This window comes from Netta rufina (genome assembly GCF_964035555.1).
Source record: "Netta rufina genome assembly, chromosome: 3".
Taxonomy (NCBI): domain Eukaryota; kingdom Metazoa; phylum Chordata; class Aves; order Anseriformes; family Anatidae; genus Netta; species Netta rufina.
This window is the reverse complement of record NC_140125.1, coordinates 29,995,524-30,017,575: the sequence shown is the minus strand read 5'-3', so window position 1 is coordinate 30,017,575 and position 22,052 is coordinate 29,995,524. Positions and strand designations below refer to the sequence as shown.

General features: G+C 38.8%; 1 protein-coding gene across 4 annotated transcripts in view; it reads left to right on the top strand.

Moving 5' to 3' along the window:
* CEP170 (centrosomal protein 170) overlaps nucleotides 1-22,052 on the top strand; it is a 101,445-nt gene that overhangs the window by 544 nt on the left and 78,849 nt on the right. For all 4 annotated transcript variants that reach the window (XM_084284845.1, XM_084284846.1, XM_084284844.1 and 1 more), the window contains exon 2: nucleotides 20,847-20,992. In XM_084284845.1, the coding sequence (XP_084140971.1) occupies nucleotides 20,888-20,992 (105 nt within the window). In that variant the 5' untranslated portion in view covers nucleotides 20,847-20,887. The remainder of the gene's footprint in view (nucleotides 1-20,846; nucleotides 20,993-22,052) is intronic.

Sequence of the window (22,052 nt, the reverse complement as noted above, 5' to 3'; positions counted from 1 at the left end):
CCCGCTGCCCGTGCGGCGCCTCCGCAGCGCTCACGCCTGGGCAGCGGCAGCGGGGAGCGCCGTGGCTGTGAGCCCTACGGGTCTTCCCCTTGCTTCTTGATTTTTTTTTTTTTCCAAACGGTTTGTCAGTTGCATGCTGATTTCTGGTGGTGTGGGCTTTTTTTTTTTTTTTTTTTTTTTGGTTGTGTGTTTGCTTTTGTTTTCTGAAAGAGGTCATAAGGGCTGGGTGGATGGAGGGAAGAGGGTTGCCCAGGGAGATGGTGGAGTCACCGTCCCCGGGGGTGGTCAAGGAGAGGTTGGACGCGGTGCCTGGGGACATGGTTTAGTGGGTGACATTGGTGGTAGGGGGATGGTCGGACCAGATGATCTTGGAGGTCTCTTCCAACCTTAATGATTCTGCAATTCTATGAGTAAAGTTGAGGATACACAGAATTATCTGTGCAAAACCATAAGACGCGTTTTTGTTTTCATTTGTTTTTCTCAGATTTCTAAACATATTATCTATAATGGATCAGCTACAAATCTTTTTTCTTTCTTTCTAAAATAAACATTGTGGCATAAAAGTTGTTACTAAACTTACTCTATCATTGCAGTGTGATTTTTGTTTATTTATTTACTTTTGGACATCTGTTCCAAGTATTCTGAAGGTGACTGCCTCCCATATCTATTCAGGCTGGGCTTTGCAACTCAGGATGGTTTCTCACTGTCTTCTGCTTCCTAACTGTCTGGGACTTGGCAGGAAGGATTTTCAGTAATTCTCTTGGTAACACAGAACCCAGAAAATAACTGTCAGTTACAAATGTGAACTAAAAAAGTCTGTGCTCAATTGTACGCGAGAGCTAGGGAGCTTCTTTGAGTGACTGCAACAAAGCCTAAAACGTGAATGGCTGCAGAAATTGATTTTGAAGTACCATTTCCAGTTCTTGCAAATGCAGGCAAAAAAATGTTTAATGTACGTAGTTACCATAGTACCTCCTCGAGTCTCTAAAAAAAAAAAAAAAAAGACCATTTCAGTGTCAGTGCTGCCTTTCTTGGCTTTGCAGGTAGAATTAAATTGAGGTAAAACAGATTTTGAAGAAAGAAAGCCAAGAATTCTTTCTTTTGAAAATTTTGAGCAGGAGAGTCAGGTGTTGAGTCTTCAGGTAGCAGAATTGCAGAAATTCTCCCATCTGCCTCTGACATTTGTGAGGTTACAATGGCACGCGGTCCCTTCTTTGAAGAGCGTGCTGCTTGCTGTAGTAAAAGTTGGTACGGTTGTAGCCTGGAGACTGAAATTTGAGGAAAAAAGAGCTCTTTGTTACTGGGGAATGGAGCTGCTCATTCGCTGCCTAGGAGCTGATGCTAGATGCGTGGTTTTCTACCAGCGTTCCCTGTGTCAGGGCTAAGGGAAGCAGGGAGGTGCCTTTCGTTGGCTACAAGGCTTGTGATGCTCTTGCTGAACGCCTGCAGTTGAGTTCCAGCGTCGATTGCCGTATCTGTTCTTGCATTGTCTTGTTCCTTATGCATCCTCTGTAGAGTGGTCTGCAGATAGCAGCTTCCTTCCCTGCACAATGCTTGTGCTTTCCTGCATCAGTCCATCCTGTGTGCTGAATGAGGCAGATGTCCTGGGGAAAAATAGTACGTGATCACGTGGCTTAAATTATAAGATAATATATGCAAATGAGGCTGGGAAGAGAGTACAGGCTACTTGCTTAAACAGCTTTGTGTGTGTCTGTTGTATTGCCACAGCAAAATATTCAAACAAATCACAAATTCCCGGTCCGCTTTTATAATTTAGTTTCTCCCATTCTGTCCTCTCAAAGCTGGGAAGCTGTTTCTAATTTAGTGGTGCTCTTGTAGTTTAAGTCATAAGACTGTTTTAATTGAAATTTTGTTTGACCTTCAGGGGAAAAAAAAACACACACATATTCCAAATTAATATGTTTTTTTTGGTCATGTATTATGTCAAAATAATACTTGGGCAGCCTGTTCTAAGGAACCTGCTTTGGCAGTGGTATTGGACCCCATGATCTTTCGAGGTTCCTTCCAACCCCTACAACTCTGTGATTCTGTGAAAAGCAGCTTGTCCTAAAAACATTAAATAAAACCCACAGAGATGTTTTAGTGGATTGCCTGTGAAGTTGAAGTGCATCATTCAGGCCCTTTAGATGGTTGATAAGGGGTAAGTCTGCGAGTAGGTGGGTGTTAGAGGAGGGTGACTGGCACCTGTAACATCCTCCTGGTCCTCAAGCTCCCTGCTTACCCGCTTCCTCTGCTAATGGTGCAGCAGGCAGCTCTGCTACTTGGCTGAGAGTGGGAAAAGTTGATTTGCTCGACTAATCCAGCAGTTTTTTTGTTTTGCTTGACTTTTTTTTTTAATCCCTTGGGTTAGCAAATTGAATTATTTCATTGTGTGGTCAGATGAGTGCCAGAGCAACTACACTGAATGGGGACAGCAACGTCAAGCCTGGAAGAAGGAAATTCTTTTTCCAGTAGCAGCAATCCATTTGGTCTGCTCAGCTCTATGCTCTGACAGTCTCTCCTGCAGAATACTGCAGTCAGAAAGGGGATGTGTATAAATTCAAGAAAGCCATTAAGGTACTGGTTTTGTTCTTTTAGTCTTCATTTCCTGTTGTTGGTATGTAAAATGTCCACATTCACAATGTTCAGAACGTAACTGGATGAAAAATAATGTTTCTTTATAATATGGGTATGAAAAGAGGTTCTGGTAAGTGATGTGTCCTTTGCATAAGAAAAAACAGGGTTTTCATACCAGACTAACAGTGGCATCTTCTCTTTCACAGAATTTGAGGTTGTTAGTTTTCAGAGGCTTTTGCAATCTTTTTACTTCCCAGTCATATTAATTAAAAAGTGTGATTTATTTATTTATTTTTGAATTGTAGAAAAGTGCTAATTAGTACGTGTTTAGATAAATTGTTTTTATTCATTCAAAACAGATACATGGTACATCTCTCATTTCATCCACTGAATGTTATACTTAGTACGACGGGTATCTCTTTTCCTACATGCATCTGAAACAATAAACAAAGTTTATAAACAAAGTTTATTGTTTCTCCTCCTCTTTTTGTTTGCATAGAAATTGTTATTGGAAAATAGGTTTTTCCTTAGCAAAGTGCTTTTCAGAGCTCCATCAGCATCCACTGGTGGGCCTAGGAAGCAGGCTCTGTGCCAACAGCTGCAGCCCTCTTACAGCCTGGCTGCTTCAGTTTGTTCTGCTGGGTTTAGTGCAAGAATTGGCCTTTTTGTTATAGGTTCCTCTGTTTACTTGTTTCCATCCGTGTGAACTAAAATGTTTTGTATTCAGAACTTTTCCCTGAAACTGAGGTGGTATTTTCCTCAATATATAACAGAATCTTCTAAGTCTGTGTGATGGGCTTTCCAGATCTCCAATCACTGTACACCATTCCAAACGAGACTCTGGCTCTGCCCATTTTGCTTCTGTCCAGGGCCAGAAGTGATGCTCCGCCCTGGCATTTCCAAGATGCTGCTTTGTGCACAGGGCATTTTGCTTGCCTTTAGCTGTGGTAGTGCATGATGGGCTTGTAAGCAGTCCATTAGCTAACCATTGTGGTCTGGAGGTAGCAGCAATATACTGAACCAATTAAATTAGATGTACTTAGGACTTCTCCTTCTAAATAATTTTCTTGATGATCATTCTTTTGAATTGCAAATACTTGGCAATCTTCATATGTATTCTCTTCTGTGGTCAAAATCAAGACCTTTTCAATTATCTCTTATTTGTCATCTTGTTGTGGATTACGTTTCAAGATTCAGAAGAAAAATCCAGGAACTCAGAATGTCATCTCTCTTCTGTTTTCTCATGAACACGATTTTTCTTGCTTTTGTTAAGTCTTGCTTCCAACCCACAATTGCTCCCCCAACAATGCAACTGGCAACTTAGTCTTATTATACTTGGCTTTATACTTAATAGTAAGACTTATCATACTTAGTTTTGTAATTTAGTTTACTAAATGGAAGACAGTGAGAAATATTGTAGTTTCTTAGGGATGTGGTTTAGTGGGGACTGCTAGCGTTAGGTCAGAGGTTGGGCTCGATGATCTTGAGGTCTCTTCCAACCTAGAAATTCTGTGATTCTGTGATTCATTTAACTTAGATTTTTGTTTTTGGCTTTTCCTAAGAACTCAAGAATGGCCATCTTGGGTCAAGACAAGAGTCAATCTACTGAAGCCTCCAAGAACATCTACAACCTGGTACCTAGAGAGCCATAAGAAAGGTGCAGGCATATGTGATTATTTTCTCCTAAAACAAAGCTGGTCTCCATCTGTTTTCTGCTTGGGACTTTTGAGTCGGGTGTGGTTTCTATTAAATATTATTCTTTCTACTTGATCTGCATTTCTTCAGCATTGTCTTGAAAAGGCAGTTCAGTTAAACTGTCCCTTTCTAGTTTTCAGACCTTTGTTTCTCATACATGTTCAGTTTTTTTACTGGATTAATTTAATAATAACAATCCTGATTTATTGCCTCTTTTTATTATTAAAGAGAAGCCGACCTAGTTTTGTGAGGTTAATGAAGATTCTGCTCACCCATCTCCCCTTCTTTAAATGATATGTGTTCGTATTGTACTTGGTTTCCAAAGGGAATATTGCTGTAGTATGAGGGTCAAATACTTCCTATAAGAATTGCAGCTTGGGGTGATTCACAGGTCAAAACACAGCTTGAATTTTAGTTTTGAGGTTGACTGTAAGACTGGCTATTACAAATCTGTTTTGAATTGTGAGCAGAAATTATTCAGGAAGCCATTGAGAACCCAGAACTCCTTTTTGTTTAGATTTTGGATTAGCAGAGAATTTTGAAAAATGACCACAACTAGAGAAGCCAAGAATTATGGAACAGCTAAAGTATTTTCATGATATAGATAATATTGCCCTCTTCAGTCCTTCAGTGTTTTTGTTACTATTAGAGATCACAATGATAAATATAAGAAAATCTGTCAGAATTCACACCTGTTTGTTAAAATCAGTATGTATAGTTCTAACTATTACCATTTAGAGTACAAATTTGGTAGCATATTTCCTCATTCAGAATTTGATTTTCAATTTCCTTGGGCAAAGATGAGTTGTTTGTTTGCTCAAGGTCTTGGTGAAGTTCATAAGCTTCAGGTACTGCAGCTGACTTCTGCATATGGGATTGTTTTTTACACAGTTCAAGGCCCAACATAAAGCTATTGCATTACATTCTTCAGCTTACTATAGAAAACTTACTCATTTTAGGAAAAGAGAAAATGATGCTATCGGATAATGCCAAGCAGTATTTCCTTCTTCAGTATTTGCATCCTCTAAATCATCACATATAATTGTCTTGCATACTGCATGCTCATTTTATTTAATTTTATTTTTTAAATCATTTTTCTTAAGCAAACACCTTTGCTTTTCCCGATTTTGTAGCCCAGTTGAATTTTTTTTAACATACTGTATCAGCATCTTCAACCCTCAAAATTAAACATACTCTGGGTGTTGCATTGCTAAACCTGCAAATAGCAACATTCAGCTTCCTCCTGTCTGACCGGGTGATACTCCAAAACCTGGTTTGCATTGTTCTCTTGCATGATCCTCACTGTAGGTGTAGCACTTCTAAATGCTGCTGGTTAGCTGCTCTGAGGGGTTTGGGGCTTGTACCAGAACTGAGAATGGAATTATCCGTCAGCCTCACTTCTGGATGTCTGAATCATGCTGCAGTATCCACATACACTAGAAATGCTTTAAAGCTTTAATTTGTCATGTCTTGAGCTGTATTTGGTTGAAAAGCAAATTTTTTTACTAGAGCTTCTGACATTGCCTTCATGGTCTTCAATTCTTTCTACCTTCTTTATGCATCCTAAACAGTAAGTTTTCAATTGCTCCAGTTAATATTACTGGATTATTTTTATAAACCTCTGACAAGGCAAATTCATTTTTATAATTTCTGGGCAGCCTATAGCTTGTAGTGAAGTCCTTTATAAGGTGGCAGTGTAAAAAAACAAAAACAAAACAAAAACAAACAAAAAAACAGACGAGTGTCAAGATGTGACAGTGACCCCTGAAGCCCTGAGTCATACCTTGCCTGATTGTGGTAAATTGAAGCCTTTGATTTAGTAGAAGATAAACAATCAGTCTGCTGTTTTAAATGCAGTTCATTAATTACCTTTAAACAGTACTTTGGGAGAAGGTTTGATTTAGTAGGCTTAGATTTGAGTTGCCATATTTTGTGGGTCTTTTTTCTTGGTGCAGTTTCATTCCAAAACCAAGAAAAGCACTAAACCTATTTTTACCTAGTGTGCTTTTTGGGAGGCAATGCTTCAAAAAAGACTGTATTCAGGGCATGTGCATTGCTTTATTTGTGTAGCTTACCTCCATGGGAATTCGTGCTTTCTTTTCAAGGTATTTATTCATGCTTTGGGGACGCTAATCTAAGGCAGCATTAGAAGAAAGTGTTTTCTTCATTACCCATTACAGATTTTAAAAGTTGCATTATCCGTGAAGATTATTTTATTAATATTTCTTACAGTTACTGTAGACCTAAGAAGTCCCATGAGATTTTGGGACTAATGTAACCGCAGTGGGTTCTCCTAGCAGCCTAGGCAGAGCTGACTCCTGGCTGACCTGGGCCTGCCTTTTTCTCCCCCTGCAGCTCTGCAGCCCCACTCCTTTTGCTGTGGTGCTAGATTTCTGTGTGTTAACTTCTGGGAACGATTCATTTGTTTGTGGGAGTGGAGAGGACGGGAGGAGTTGGTTTGTCACCAGCTGAACGCGCTGAAATAGCTCAGCTGCACAGCCCCAGCCCCAGCAGTCCTGCAGCCAAGGCAAAGGGAGCGGTCGGGGCTGGGGCAGGGTGAGAGGGCTGGAGCCTGACAGCAGTCAGGCTGCATTTGGCTGACGTGGGACCACAGCATCTTCAGCTCGGCGTTTGTATGGTGAGGGTCAGAAGTATGTATTTGCCTATATTTGCCTATTAACTGTGTCAACTTCCCATGCTAACTCCTACTAGGTTATTTGGGATTTGCTGCAGTAGAAATGTAGGTGCCTGAGCAGTTAATGAAGAAGAGATACCATACTATAAATTCATATCTCATAATGCTGTCCAGCAGACTCTTCCTATGTTTAGAGACTTAATTGTGTCATTTAATCGAGCTGCTAAAAGTAACTTCTCCATTTCCACCAGTAAAACTTTGGGCACACACAGCTCCGATCTCATTAAAAATTCTGAATACAACATATACTTTTTATTTATGGAAGCTTCCAGACTGGCACAGACAGGTATGTTCTAGAGCATCTGTTCCCAGCTGTAGAGCTTGACTTTTATGGATGTGTGGGCTGGCACGGCTGGGCCTTTATTACTAAAATGTCTGTTTAATCCATTACGGTGTTTGTGTGTTCATACTTGTGATACCATGTGAATGCACTCATTCTGTTAAAAAATGTCTGTGTGCCCAGACTGGGATTGCCCACAACCTGTCTGACTCGTGGACCAAGTGCAGGGAATGTGCAGGTACATCCAAGATTGAAGGGAAAAAAACACTTCTGAATTTCTGGCAACACTGTGAAAGCACTTTGCTAGCAATTCAAAGTAAAGCAATCCTATTAAAAAAGAAAAAAAAGGAGAGAGAAAAACAAAAAAGGAGAGGAAAATCATGCAGAAGAACATGTCTGGTTTATTAAGGATATGTCTTGTATCAAACCATGCTGACCCTCCATGTGAACACGTGCTCTTTCTTGTCTGCTTGGGTGGGAACCAGCAATATTCTGGGGGGAAAACAGCCCGAATGGCCGAGCACAGAGGAGCCACGCAAGTGCAGGGTGGGCAACAGGCTGCAAGGAGCTGGTACCTGTCAAATCTGTGGCATGGTGTTTCTGCCAGCGGGATGATAGCCAAACCGCTTTCCATCATTTATCAGCTGTCCTGGCTATCAGGGAGGTCCCAGCTGACTGGAGGCTAGCAAATGTGATGCCCATCTACAAGAAGGGCTGGAAGGAGGATTTGGGGAACTACAGGCCTGCCAGCCTGACCTCAGTGCTGAGGAAGCTCATGGAGCAGATCTTTTCCCAAGCAATAAGACAAAGAGGAAGTAGCCTCAAGTTGCGCCAGGGGATGTTTAGGTTGGATATTAGGAAAGATTTCTTTTCTGAAAGGGTTGTGAGGCATTGGAACAGGCTGCCCAGGGAATTGTTTGAGTCACCATCCCTGGAGGACTTCAAGAAACGTGTAGATGTAGAGCTTAGTGATATAGTTTAATGGTAGATTTGGCAGTGCTAGGTTAAAGGTTGGACTTGATGATCTTACATGTAGAAGTCTTTTCTAACCTGAATGATTCTTTGATTCTACAGTGAACTTGATCTGTACTCAGCCCTCCTTCCCTTGAAGCTGGTCAGAGTCTCTTCAGCTCTTAAAAGCTTGCTGCTAGGAGGAGAGAATGGTATAAAGAGTGGCTGCTTAGGTCACACTTGCTCAGGCAACTAAATAGTATTTCAGTAAGAGTTTTAGTTACTGAGTGGCAGAAGGACAATGTAATTAAAAAATGTAAATCCTAAATTGTTTAAAAAATACACGCTCTTGCTGGATGGGAGCAATATAGCTCCTAAAATACATCTGGGGACAAATAAAAATGAAGTCTCCAACTGGGCTATTTTTGGATTAAGCATGAGAAAATATTAGCCTTATCTGTGACAGATATGTTAAGTAAATATTTACCATCTCTTAAATGGGAAATATACAAGAGGTAAAGTCTGGGAAGAGCGAAGGCAAAACAAACAAACACAGAAATGCAGCACTAATTTATTCTAAGATGTTAGGTGTTGTAATCTATTAAGCTAACAGCGATGTTGCTTGGTGGGCACCAATAGCAATACTAACTTGTATACCATGGGAACATAGAGGGATTTAACAAACAGAGGATATGAATCGTTCCAGCCTCAAAAGAGGGAACTGGTGATGATCAGTCTTAATCAACTTCTTATGTTTTTGTCTGTATTTAGTTTGGTGATAAATGATTTAAAATATTTTTGGTAAACCAGAAGACTATATCAATTGCAGCTATGTGGTCAATGTTGCTTAATATACCTTTGACTTTTTTTTTTTTTTTTTTTTTTAATGTAGCTGAACATAGCCAAGTTCCCAGTCCAATCTTTGTGTTGGAAACATAAAATGAGACTTTTGTAGTAAGTGTGGATTTAAAAAAAAAAAAAAAAAAAAAAAAAAAAGGAGGAGGGGGAGGGAACACACCAAATCAGCAGTTGTTCACTGAAATGCTGGTAGAAGGGATGACTCAATCCCTTTTTGTGGATGAGGTTAGAGCTCTGCTTCCTCTTGGTTCTGTGCCTGCAGCAGCATTTGTGGAGGTCAGGGCTCTTCCCGTTTAGCCTTCCCTTTCACATCTCTTCCTTCTGGTCCTTTATTTTAAGGCTACTAAAGTGAAGGTGCCAATTACTGAACTTACAAAGGAAAATCCACATAGGTTTCCTCCAGCAGAACTACTTGAATTACAGATATCTGTCTGCTGAAAAAAGTGCTTGGAAGCATTTAATAGCCATTAAAAATATTTACTTCAGTGTAATAATAGAAGTGCTTTCCAGTAGTCTCCAAATGTTCCAAAGTTAACCAGATTTACATCGTAGTAGTCTGCAGAACCTATGCTAATGTTGTACCAAATCAATTGTAAACCAAATTATCACCAGTCATTTGTAAAACAGCTTATAAATGTCCATCTGAAAATATTCTACTTGCGTAGCAATAAGGGCTTATGATAGTAATTTGCTTGAGAGATTGTAATACGCTGGCTCAGACGAGTCCTTGCATAAAAGTGTCAGGCTGTATATACTCACTGTGTTTGGTAATAAGCTTATAGCAACAGTCTCACACACAATTGTTTGAACATATTTAATAAATAAGAGCTAGTGTAAAAAATATTAAGACTTTTTAATTAAGACTTTGCCATGCTGTAGTCTGGTAGCTGTATTCCTGTTTAGCTGCACACAACAAAGGAATGAGCAGGCGCTGCAAGCAAATGTGGAATAGCTTCTCTCCAGGGAAGCCATTTCCTAGGTACTAATTACAGACTGCTTTAAAATCTGAAGTGTAGTCTATGCCACTTTAAAATCTTTGCAGTAGCTTATGTTCATCATTCAAACCGTGGGTATTCTTGTTGTTTGTGCAAACGTCTTATCCTACTTCATATCTTGCTAACTGTGGAGGCTTTTCTGGCAGCTGTTTTCACATGATTTTACAGTGAGAAAGTGTTTGTGCTGTCTGTGGTACCTTGAAGTTTAATTTTATGGGAAGGAGAGAGGAGAAAGGATGTGACTGAAGAACTGAAAAAATAGTTTAAATATAAGACACTTTAAGCCTTTTTCTACTCTATTTTTATATGAATCCCCAGGAAGGATACTACCCATCAGGAGAAGCTCTTAAAAATTGAGTGCATAATGTGATCCTGAATTACAGTCTGAGACTGAGAAATGGCAAACACAAAAAAATGCTCTCTGTAAGTCATAGCGACTGTGTTAATTTTTAAAGAATTTTGGTTTTAAGCTTGTCATTATATTAAATTGTCCGTGGAATACCACTGTAGCACAGCATAATTATGACAGAGAACAAATGAAGTTTATTACATGTGAACATGCAAACACGCTACCCCCATCTTGAGACAGTGAAGGTTCCCTAGAGCAAGCATCACTTATACCTTTGAAGAGACAAAATTTTGAGCCTCTGGTTGTTTTACAAAATAACTACGTCCAACTTTTTTTCTCCTTTTTTCCCCCTCCAGTGTAGGGCCTGTGTTACTAGATCCTGGAACAAACAACCCAGTGTGTTTCCAAGAAAAATACATCTGTGGACTTGGCTGTTGAGAATAATTGTAAAAAGCTCCAAAGCATTCCATAAGGGAGAGGGTAGAATGTACCAAATATTTTGTATGAGCCTAACTTCAGAAGATAAATACATTTTTCATCACACCGTGGAGATGTAGCAAAGATTAACAGTTGAATACCTGTTTGATGTGATTTATCTGTGACACGGTGAATGGATGTGGAGATCAGTAATGCTGACTGCAACAGTGGTCCTCCAGTGCTTCTGCTCTCGTGGTCTGTGCTTATGTGCCAGGTCAGGAAGTACAGCAGGACTGGAATCTGAAAGATAGACGTTAAAACTACTTAAATACATGTGTTTGGTTGGCTTTTTTGTTTGGTTGTTTTATTCCCCTTTGGAGAGTGTACTTACCTTCATATCCACAAAGAAAGTAATTGCTTGTGTTATGGAAGAAAAAAATCTGCATTGCTTTTGAATGTAATTTAATCTTACTAAGTATCTTGGGATGTGGAATAAACTCCATATATTTCACAATTTTGGGGGAAAATGAAATCACCACCCTTGGGAGGTCAAAAGGTCCAATTTTCTTTGCAAAGCGGTGTTTGTATTTTCAGTGCTGGTCAGGACTGTGGTCAGTACTTAGCCAATGCAAATAAACCTCCCCTTCATACAAAACCTACAAAATAACACGGGCTATGCCATGATGGAGGCAGTGACAACAGGAAATGTGGGATGAGGACTTGACTACATCTTGATTACATTCTGCCTGAATGCAATGCCCGATTATTTTATTTATTTTCCTGTTTGCTTTTCTTGGCGATAATATAATCTGATGATATAGTGTGATAGGGGAATAGGGGAAAGGAAGGATTTCTGAAGCTTTCATTAAAGGAATTTTTTTCTTAAAGGCAATTTGGTTATGGCTTCTTTAACCTGCTTGTTTCTTTAGCATGCTGGTAAGTTAATCTCTGTATAGCTGGCCTTGTTTAAGTATGGCGAAATAAGAAAATTTCAAAATACTCTTCCTTATGCATTTCTTTAGTCAGAATGAGAATAATGAACAAAATATGAACATTTGATTGTTTGATCATAAGTTAAAATATTTTTATAGGCAGTCATTACTTTACTCATTGTTTTATCTGCTTATTGAAAGCAACTTTTGGAAGTGTTGCATTTCAGTGTAGGAAGGCTGCAAAGAGGAACATTCATGAGAGCTCATTTCTCTCATGCATGTAAAGATTAGGAATGCAAATTTGCCATCAGTTGCCTTTTAATAAATGCAAAATATCCTTATTATCTTCATCAAAGGCTAGAATAGGCTTTTTTGAAGTCTGAGAGTGGATTTATCCTCATGACTAACAACTGAGTATGCTTTTAACAGTATGGAATCTAATGTTTAGGCTGACAATACCTTAAAATTTTACAGTTTTTGGTTTTGTAAACCCTCAGGTACCCCTGATCATTATAACAACAATATGCAGAAAAGAATTACGATTCTTGTGAAAGACAGTAACCAACCACGTACAGCTTCAGTCCTGTGCTAAGTTTTCTCATCAGTCCTTTTTAAGAATTTGCTGTTTACCAGTACTGTTGGTAAAGATACCCAGTATTTTATTGTTTTGGTGAGTTGCTGAAGTCTTTGTTTCCATCTGCTGACATCACCTTTAGTCCAGCAAATTGCTCTTGATACAGTTTAATCTCCTAGCTTCTAGTAGGAATTGCTGCTTTTGATTGCTTTTTTTGTTTGTTTGCTTTTTTAAAGGGGACTTCTATGGTAGGGAATAAAGCATGACTGTCTTCATAGTTCCTGAAACATTTAACTTCCCTTTCTAAGGGTGCTTCAAATGGGAGATATAGTTTCCACTGTGTGAGTTTGCTTACACTTCATAGGAAGTCTTAATGTTGGGCTTCATAATTGTTACAGACATCCTGGTTGTTTGTTTATGCAAATAATATCCTTCTGCATATTGTGACGTTCAATTGATTGCTAGCTGTTATTAAGACTTTTTCATATATATTTTTTTTGCAGTATTTGTATGTTGATGTTGACAGAGTAGCAAAAGAAAAGTTTGGGGGCTTTTTTTGTCTTTATCACATCAAAAACGAAACAGGATACAGTCTCACAAGTTGTTGTCTCCTGTCCCCCAAACTCAAAAACCCAAGCAACTTCCAGTGCAGCTGCACTGCTGGCAGAAAGAAAGGTTTTATTGCAGTTGCTGTTCTGACAGCTATTCCTGTGTGTCACAACAATAACATAGATGTAATTCTGCCCTGGACTGGAGGGAGAGGATGTTTGTGCAGCCGCATCACAGGAGAGAAGTGCGCCTCTTCCATTGGGTGACTGGCAGAGGGCAAGAGCCTCCTGCTCTGCTTTCTCCTCCTGCCTCCATCAGATGCGTGGGGGCACCTGCAGAGAGAGGGGGCTATCTGGGAGCCTTCTGGGGAGACCTCAAACTCCTTGAATGCAGGAGGAAAATCTTGCTCTGTCCTTAGCCTCATGCCCAACTAGAATGCTTTTATGCCCCTTTGTCATTCAAATATCAGGGAAGAAATGCTTCTTCCCACAAATGCTACCGAGGAGGCTGATGTGATAATCTGGCCCTAGGGTGCCAGACTGGACCCCCCAGGGAATTCAGAGTTTCCTCGCTGAAAGTGCTCCCCTGCCAGCCAGACACCCTGAGAAATACATTGCTGGTGCTTTAGTGAGTGGGAGGAATGCCAGCGCTTGTTGTTTTGGTTGGTCTTGTGCAGTGGGTAATTACCTGTGTTGGATGCATATTAGTAAAAATATCAATAAATGAAAGGGGGGAGGTAGCTCAGCTTGGTCTCCTGATGGGCTGTAAATGCATTTACTTGCACTGTTTTTCACTTCTGTTCTGTTTGACTATATATTTTTTTTCTTCTCGTGAATCTCAAAATTATTTTCAAAAATACCTTTTTTGAATCTCAGAACTCACAGATGTTGCAAGTGAACTATTTTATCTGCCCATAAACAGAAGACCTGAATGATTTTCTAGACTCAGATTCAAAAAGTTTACATAGCCGCCTTTTGCTTTCTTCCCCCTCCATGTGCAAAAAATGAGAAGAAAAGAGAAGGGAGGTGGGGACAAAAAGAGGAAAAGAGAGGATTTTTACAGGGTAGTGGTTAAGAAGGGGTTCTTTGCTCTCAATGGTTCCCTTGTTCTGTAGAATTTGGCATGGTTACATCTCTAGACGGACACTGACGGAGGTTTTAGAAGAAACATAAGGCTTCAGTATGAATTTATGATCTTTCTTCAAGGAATTGTGGCCACATTCAGAGATTTGAGCTAAGATGGAAAAAGTCATACCTCAGAAGCAGAATGAAAACCCAAGACTGTTGTTCAGTTGCCTTATGTCTTAAATTTATTATGACAAGCCAGCAGACCAAGGGCTGGGATTTTCCTGTAAGGTGTTGTGGTTTAGCAAGAGGGACAGTTGTCCTGAACATACTTAAGCAATTGAATATTAAAAGCAAATGAATAAATAGGGTAAATTGAATGGATGCTTCACTTTTCTTCCTGTGGATTTTCTGTTTTCTTCCACTTTGCCAATTTTCATGCTTGCCATCAAGTTCTGCAGTGCTACACCAGTGTAACTCCACAGTAATTGTGCAAAACTTTCATGCAACTTGCCAGTGTTCCTTTATATAAAAATTCCTGTTAGTTCCCATGTGAGCAGGAGCACTTTCTTGTTCAGGGCTGTGTATGCCATGTGGATGCTTCTAAGAACAGAGGGATCTGTTCAGCTGAATTTTCCAGCCACTGAAATATTTGGTAATGTAGCAACTGCTGCTTGTTGGACAGCTTTTGAAAATCTGGGATTGTTTTGGTCAATTTTCATAAGCATGTGAGCTCATCTCTGTGGGAAGTGACAGAAGAGTTTTTCTTTTAAACATAACCCACCTTGTTTATACTTCCATTGAGTTGTTTATTTTTTTTTTATTTTTTTTTTTTTGTAGCTTTTTATGCCTATATTTGCATTAACCTATATGGATATTGTCAGAGAACTTTGCGAAGTGAAAAGTGTTTCCACTTGACACGGTGGTCCAAGCATTATTTGGGTGGTGTCTTTTTCTGTGCTACACTTCTACAGATGTGTCCTGTGTTGCTTGGCAAGCAAGGACCAAGGCTGAAAATCGTCTTGTTTCCCCTTCTGAACTACGCTGTCTGTGACCTCAGCAGGTCCATAAATTCAACAAAAATTGCCATCTCTCTTTAGCCTAAAATTCTTTAATTTTCAATGGGTTTAAGAGCATCGAGGAGCAACATTGTGCACCACCACTGCTTATGTAGCCTTAGTCTCAGTGGAATTGAATTCCAGTTCCTAATGAAAGGTGTTTTTTCCCTGCACAAGGTAACCTCTTTATTAGCAAATTTCCTTGGTGGGCTAACTCTAGGAACTGGTGAGAATAGCTTCAGCCAAGAGACTGAAATTTGTGGAACCCTTTCTCTCCACTTCTGGGATGACGGCTGTGCCAGTCATGAAACCGGTGGATTACAAAAAACACCAAGGATAGTTTCATGACTCAGACATCTAGAAGCTACCGTACAGAATGAATTCTTTTATTTATAGGCCCTGCGATGAGAGATGAGCATCGCCTTCTGTTTTGGAAGGATGGTCCTAATTTTCCTACCAGCTTACGCCCACACTCTTTAGCCTTACTTGCAAAAGGACTAGGCATTCAGTGACTTAACAAAAATATATTAGACTGTAAAAATAAATGAGAATGCGTGTAGTGGTGCATAAAACTAGCTGCTTTAAGATGAAGTGCAGTTGGTTTTAGAGCTTAAATAGTTCAATATTAAGGTACTTCAGTGTTTAAAAGAAAGATACCCTCTATAGTTTCCCATTTATAATAAACCTTTTACAAAGATGTTGTGGAGCTTTTGCCATAAGCATTAGTGACTTTTTCATATTGTGGCAATAAGCATGGCAGATAAAGTCAGTGGGAAGTTAATAATTCACAAAAGGTTTTAGTGATGTGTGATAAATAAGTACAGGCCAATCAATTGATGAGGAGAAGGGAAAAAAAACAAACAAAACCACCCTCATTAATTGATCGTCAAGCTTTATGTTTTAACCTTAATAAGGTAGAGGTCCTGGTTAACTATACCACCGCATACTATTTTAAAGGTTATTTTTGAATGCTGTATGTAAGTAGGTTAATTATGATTGCATATGAAACACCCCTTGTGATACTGCCCCACCTCAGAGTGTTTTACAGAGTAGAACTCCATATTATTATGGAGTTTTCCACTTAACTTCCTTGATTTTAATCATTTATCTTTATAGAATACTTCGTAGTATCAGCTGTGTTGATACTGTAGTCTTGTCAGGGTTGGAATTACATTCACTTTGCTTCTTTCTTTCTATAGCATAGATTTCTCTGTTTCAGTCAAAAATAGACCTGCCAGCCATGGCATTCTCAACTTCTCTGGACAGTCAGTACAGCAGCAGTGGGCACTCTTTGCTCACAGCATTTTTTGGTGACTTGGGAATCAGCTTGAAGTCTTTTCCAGTCACTGCCGATGCCGTTAGCACTCTCTTAATTCTGATTTCTCCCTTGACTTACACCTGATGTTTTCTTTCCTCGAGTCCTGGCTGCAGAGTCTGCCTGGCTCCTGCTCAACTGCCTTGCCTGGCAGCCTGTCCCTCCGGCTGCTGTCCCCTCGCCTTCGTGCTCTGCCATCAGTGGTGGCTGAATTGGGAGTAGTGGGCAATGGGGCGCTGGTTCCCATTCAGACTGTCACTACAGCATGGAAAAGCAGTAGTTAAGGCAAACGCAGGGCATGCTGCGTGTAGACAGATGGTAAGAGAATTTATCTGTGTACTTGCTGAACTAACATGCACATAGGAAGTTTTCAAAAGCCTTTTGCTTGTCTGCGTTTGGATCAATTTGCACAGGAACAGTAGTAGAAGGTACAAACTGATACTAAGGCCTCCTGTCACATTTCAGTTACAAATCTGCATGTATCAAGTACTTCTCCCAACTATTATTGTTACTATTTCTTACACTGGTAACATCGAATTTCTTTCACTTACTTTGTTTCAAAAATGTTTGAGTCAATACTTCTCAAGGTTCACCTGAATACACAATTACATGTCAAAGAAGATTTTAATGAAGTTTTTAGCAGCTGGAAACAGGAACTTAAAGCAGCAAATACTGGGCAATGTAGGGATTGTCAATATTGTGTATCAGCTTGATGCAGAGGTGTTTTTGAATGTTACTTTGAAGTATTCTAAATAATTATCCCATTGCTGTACAGTACATTTTATGTACTATTAAAATTATATGATTTTCAGTTTTAATCTGGAAGACTGGTGCTTAAGCCTGATCTTGGCGTATATTAGGTTTAGCTTTAATTTTAAAGGTAGCTTTTTGCTTCTCTGTTTGACTGGCATCTCAGTGCTTGCTAATAATCTAGCTGGAGGAAACAGTTGGATCTTCTCAGTTACAGGCAAATACAGAAATGTAGACTCCAGATTGCTCAAATGTGAGATTATTAAGGGGTTTTGCTTACAATAACATTACTGTATCAAAACTGTAATCTTGGCAATGTTTCTCTAGACATATTTGAAATTGGTTACACCCATCTTTTGGCGACATAATGTAGGGCTTTAGTTGTTAGGGCTGAATTATACTTACAGGATGATGTAGCCAATTTCCCTTTGCTGCTGCATCTGTTTCAAATGACTTATTACCCGTGTGTGTTTTCTTACACACTGATTATTGCCTTTTGAAATTCATCGTCCTTCGCCATAAAATGCTCTTTCTTCTGCAGACGAGGAAACGTTTCACAATTGTAATAGAGGTCTGAGAAACAGACTTCCAGGGTATCTAGGGCAAAGCATTGGTTTGGATGATTGAGTCTCAGTAACGAAATCTTTCCTGGGTTAAAGATTGCAACACAGTGCTGCCCTTTTAGCAAAGACGAATAAAATGTTTCAATACAGGGTTTAAAATTGGCTTTGCTGAGAGGAAATCCTACTGTGTCTGATGAGTACTTTGGCTGAAAGGGGCAGTCTGTCCTGAGGTAGGACAGACAGGTCCCACCAGGCTTCTGTCGCCTTCCCCACAAGCACAGGCTCTATAAGGAAGGGTGCACATTCGCTAGGACAAGACCAGGGGACTTCTCCCTGGCTCACAAATGGGATTTAATAGGCACAAGGATATTTTTTTCTTCCCTGAATAATTATCGCTTTTTGACCCAATGTAACCTTCTAGTATCCATAGCGTTTAATTGCAAGAACTACCATGGCCTAAATTTGCACTGTGTAAAGAGCCACTTATGATGATTTTGCACCTGTCCTGTAGTAATTTAATTCGGTATCTCCTAGACGGTGAGCAGCCATTCATCCTCTTATCGCTCAGAATCTCTCCACTACAGCCAGAATACTTAACACAGCAGTGTATTAAAAATACTGTTAAGCTTTCACGAAGTTTTCAGGGCACAATGCACTTGTTCATATACTGTCTATGTAACTAATGAACAGCGTGGTTTCACACAAAAATTTCAGCGCACTTTTTTTCTTCTGATATTAAGTAACTTGATACTGTATCCTGTACTTTCAGTTAGTTTTGCCATGTGCGATTTCAGCAGAGCTTTGCTGATCAAAGGCATTGGTTTATTCTAAAGAGTACTTTAAAATAAAATATGTATCTGGGTTGATGATTTGTCACTGTTGAGACAGCGCTGTTTGAAAAGAACAACAATATTAAGTTTGACAGAAATGGTGATGGGCTTTTAACTACAAATGTGCTGCCAAGCTGTGCAGCAATGATTGCTCTGTATAATTCCTTTTTAAAAATTATTTTCAGATAGCTTAATTTAATCTGTTTGTTGTCAGGCTTTATCATTTGCAGGAGGTTTGGAGATTTTGTTTTTCCTTCTAGCTCAGTTGTTGTTGACCTACTTGTTTGTTTTAAAAATAAAAACGGAGTTTTTATTGACAGTCTATCTGTGTAAACTAAAATCTAGTATTTGAATATGAACTTCTTAAAATAGTTTATATCATCTTAGAGTTCTCCTGAGTTCGCTATTAGTGCAGGAAGGCCTAATGGTAAGGATGGTATTGTATCGGTAGATAGGAGATGTAAAAGGCAGTAAAATACAAACTGAATGAGTTTTGATATTGATCAGCATGCTTGCTCTAATATGTCCGTTTAATTTCCTTGTTAAAAGTGGGAACCTAGGCTGGCAATTTCTGATGCTTCCTGTTTCTTTCTTAAAAGGAATTCAGAGGTGTCATTTGATTGGCCTAGTTTATTTTCTACTTTTAAAGTAGGTTAAATGAAAAATATAAAGGTTAATTTCCTTCAAAACCGCTGAATAAGCTGTTGCAATTATTAAAATCCTTGTTTGGTAACTGAACTAAAATTTAAACTCATCTAGTAAGTTATTATTGTAAATGCAATTTGTAATTGTAAGGGAGGACAGAGATGCTGTATGATTTCTTCTGTTGAATTGGAGAACATTAAGTAGGCATAGGCTTCATTTGAAGAACCTGCTGTGATGTTGTAATGGGAAGATTATCCTATCATATGTGTTGCTGTATATGAGGAGCTCTGTTGCAAATGCTTATTTACCCTTTTAATGGAATAAGTATTTACCGCATTGAATCCTCTAATTTCCTTCATTTGAATTCAATTTTTTTTAATTGGATTTACGGCTCTGCTGGTTCATTTTTAGCACTGCCATAGCAAGCTTTCAACTTACTGTGGCCTCTTGTGTCACTTTCAGATGCAGTTTTGCTGTAACTCGTTCCTCTTTGTGTGGGCTTGTAATTTGTGGGATCTCTCCATGGCTGTAGGTTGCCTTATGGGGCAGTGCTGGCTTGGCATTTTATTTCGTACTTACCTTTATTCCTGGGTTTGAGAACCTCACTGCATTCTTATTATTATGCAGATTATGCTCAAATCTGCTACAGGCTTGTGTCTACTTACAGTATATTTGCTACCCTTGCATAATTTCACTAAATGGCATAAATAAAAGTCCAGAAATACCACCTATTTGGTACTGAAAAGGAATGCAGACTTGTTGCTTTTTATTTTCAGCTCCCCTGAATGAATAGAGAGTAGTAATGAATGAAAGAAATGATTGCTTTGCCTTACTTTATCTTGAAGAGAGATTTTTAAGCTTTTACATATTCCAAATCATAGTTGGATGTGACTCCGGTGGTTGATAACTTTCCCAGTATCAACTATAGAATAATTTTGGAGAGTGCTTTTCATCATGGCTTTATCTGGTGTCAAATGGGCCATATTACGTGAAGAACTTTTCCATAAAAGTACTATTATTGAGTTTTCAAACTTTTGTGTTTTCATGGCATTTTAAATGGCTAAATGTTTATTTTTGTTTGATGATATGTGTCATGTTTGGTAAATTAAGCTAAAGTATTATAGGAACACTGCTTTCAGTTTTGTTACTTGCAATTAACTTCTAAATTGCTCATTTTGCTCGTTTTTGTTTACAATTCAAAATGTATTCTGACGAATTTCCAAGATTAAAGTTTTGTTGAGAACATCTCACAGTAAATAAGAAGCAAAATTTAGTGCTGTACAGAGAACCTGGGTTTAAAATGGAAAGAATTTAAGTAGTTCTTCACATGAAAATGTAATGACATGCCACACGTGCAAGTTACTTGCTGTCTTTTGTGAACATTTGCCATGCTGTTTATTGATTGTGGTAATTGCTACATTAATGCTTCACTATCTTGATAATAAGCTGTTAAATGTTAAAAGCTTTCTGACAACTTGATGTATGACTTTGGCATTAGCTGGCTGCTCATTTATTTTGAGGAAGCTTACCTCTCATTCAGTTTGCCTCGTTGCATGAAGCAGAGTCTCAAGACTATGGAAATCTGTAGCTTGTCACTTCCTCCAATCTTGGATTCAGTGCCTGCTATTGAGAAATGCTGTATTTTCAGAGGCTTTAGATATTCAGCTTAGTGTTTGCTGAGTAGGAACTGTTGCTAAAAATAACCAAAAATGAATTCCTCTGTCCCTTTTTCTTTCTGTCTCGCTGCAGGATGACGTAGCTTTGCCAAGGATTTATCAGCTAAGCAGAAAATGAGCTTAACATCCTGGTTTTTGGTGAGCAGTGGAGGCACCCGCCACAGGCTGCCACGAGAAATGATTTTTGTTGGAAGAGATGACTGTGAGCTGATGTTACAGGTAATTGCATCAGCCTTCCATATGCAACTGCTCAAATCTTGAGCCAGTTTTGTATTCCTTTTGAAAATGAAACTTGCCAGATGTTGGGAGGGGCAGTAGTTCTGATTAATCTTTTGTGTTCTTAGGAAAAGTTAGTTTGAATATATTGCCATCGATCATACGCTTATTGTCAAAGCATAGGGGATCAGATTTCCTTTATATAAATCACATACAAAATGCAGAAATAGATGATTAAAGAAATTTTGCAGCATGATGAGTAAACTGTGTGCTCTGTAATATGTGATAATGCTAAGTGCACTGGATGCTGTTGAAAAGAGCTTTCTTTTTTCTGCAACTTGTAATCTAATTTAGTCACATGATTTGATGCAACTCTATCCCCATGTCCTGATCTTGCACAAAGGCAAATGAAATTAGTGGAGAAGAGTATTTCTGTATCTCTAAGGAAGTTGAATGACTCAGTCTCAGTAATGGTTTCATTTTAACTCTAAAAAGACAAGTCTTAGTCAAAATAGTTTAATGCTTTAAGTAGGTTCCTCAACTTTTGGATCACTATGGGGAACACTTAAAGGAGGTGTGTAACTGTATTATTATGTATTATTACTACGTATTATTATACAGCAGACACTTTGCCTTATCAAAGCTGAAGTCCTCTGAGCTTCTTTCCAGTATATTTATTTTTGAATGGCTAATGGTAATATTTTGGAAAAAAAAAATCTTGTCTTTGGTTACTGTAGAACTCTTACAAGGATTAAACTTCCATATGTCCAAACCGCTCAGTAAAATATTTTCTTGTAGACTCTTTGTTCTCAAGAATTGTGTATGCAGCCATCAATGGCCAAATCAGAATTTCACTTGCAAATGAAGTGCCTAGAAACCTACTTTTATGTGCATTACTGAGAATGTAATTTCTATAGGTAAAAGGCATTTGGTTCTCAACCTCAGAATCTATCCGAAAGGTTTTAGTGATAGAAATACTTTGTCTTCTTATAAAGTAGTTGAAAATACTCCTAATTGTCTTTAAAAAAAAAAAAAAAAGTCAGTATGGAGTATTTTGTGAGAA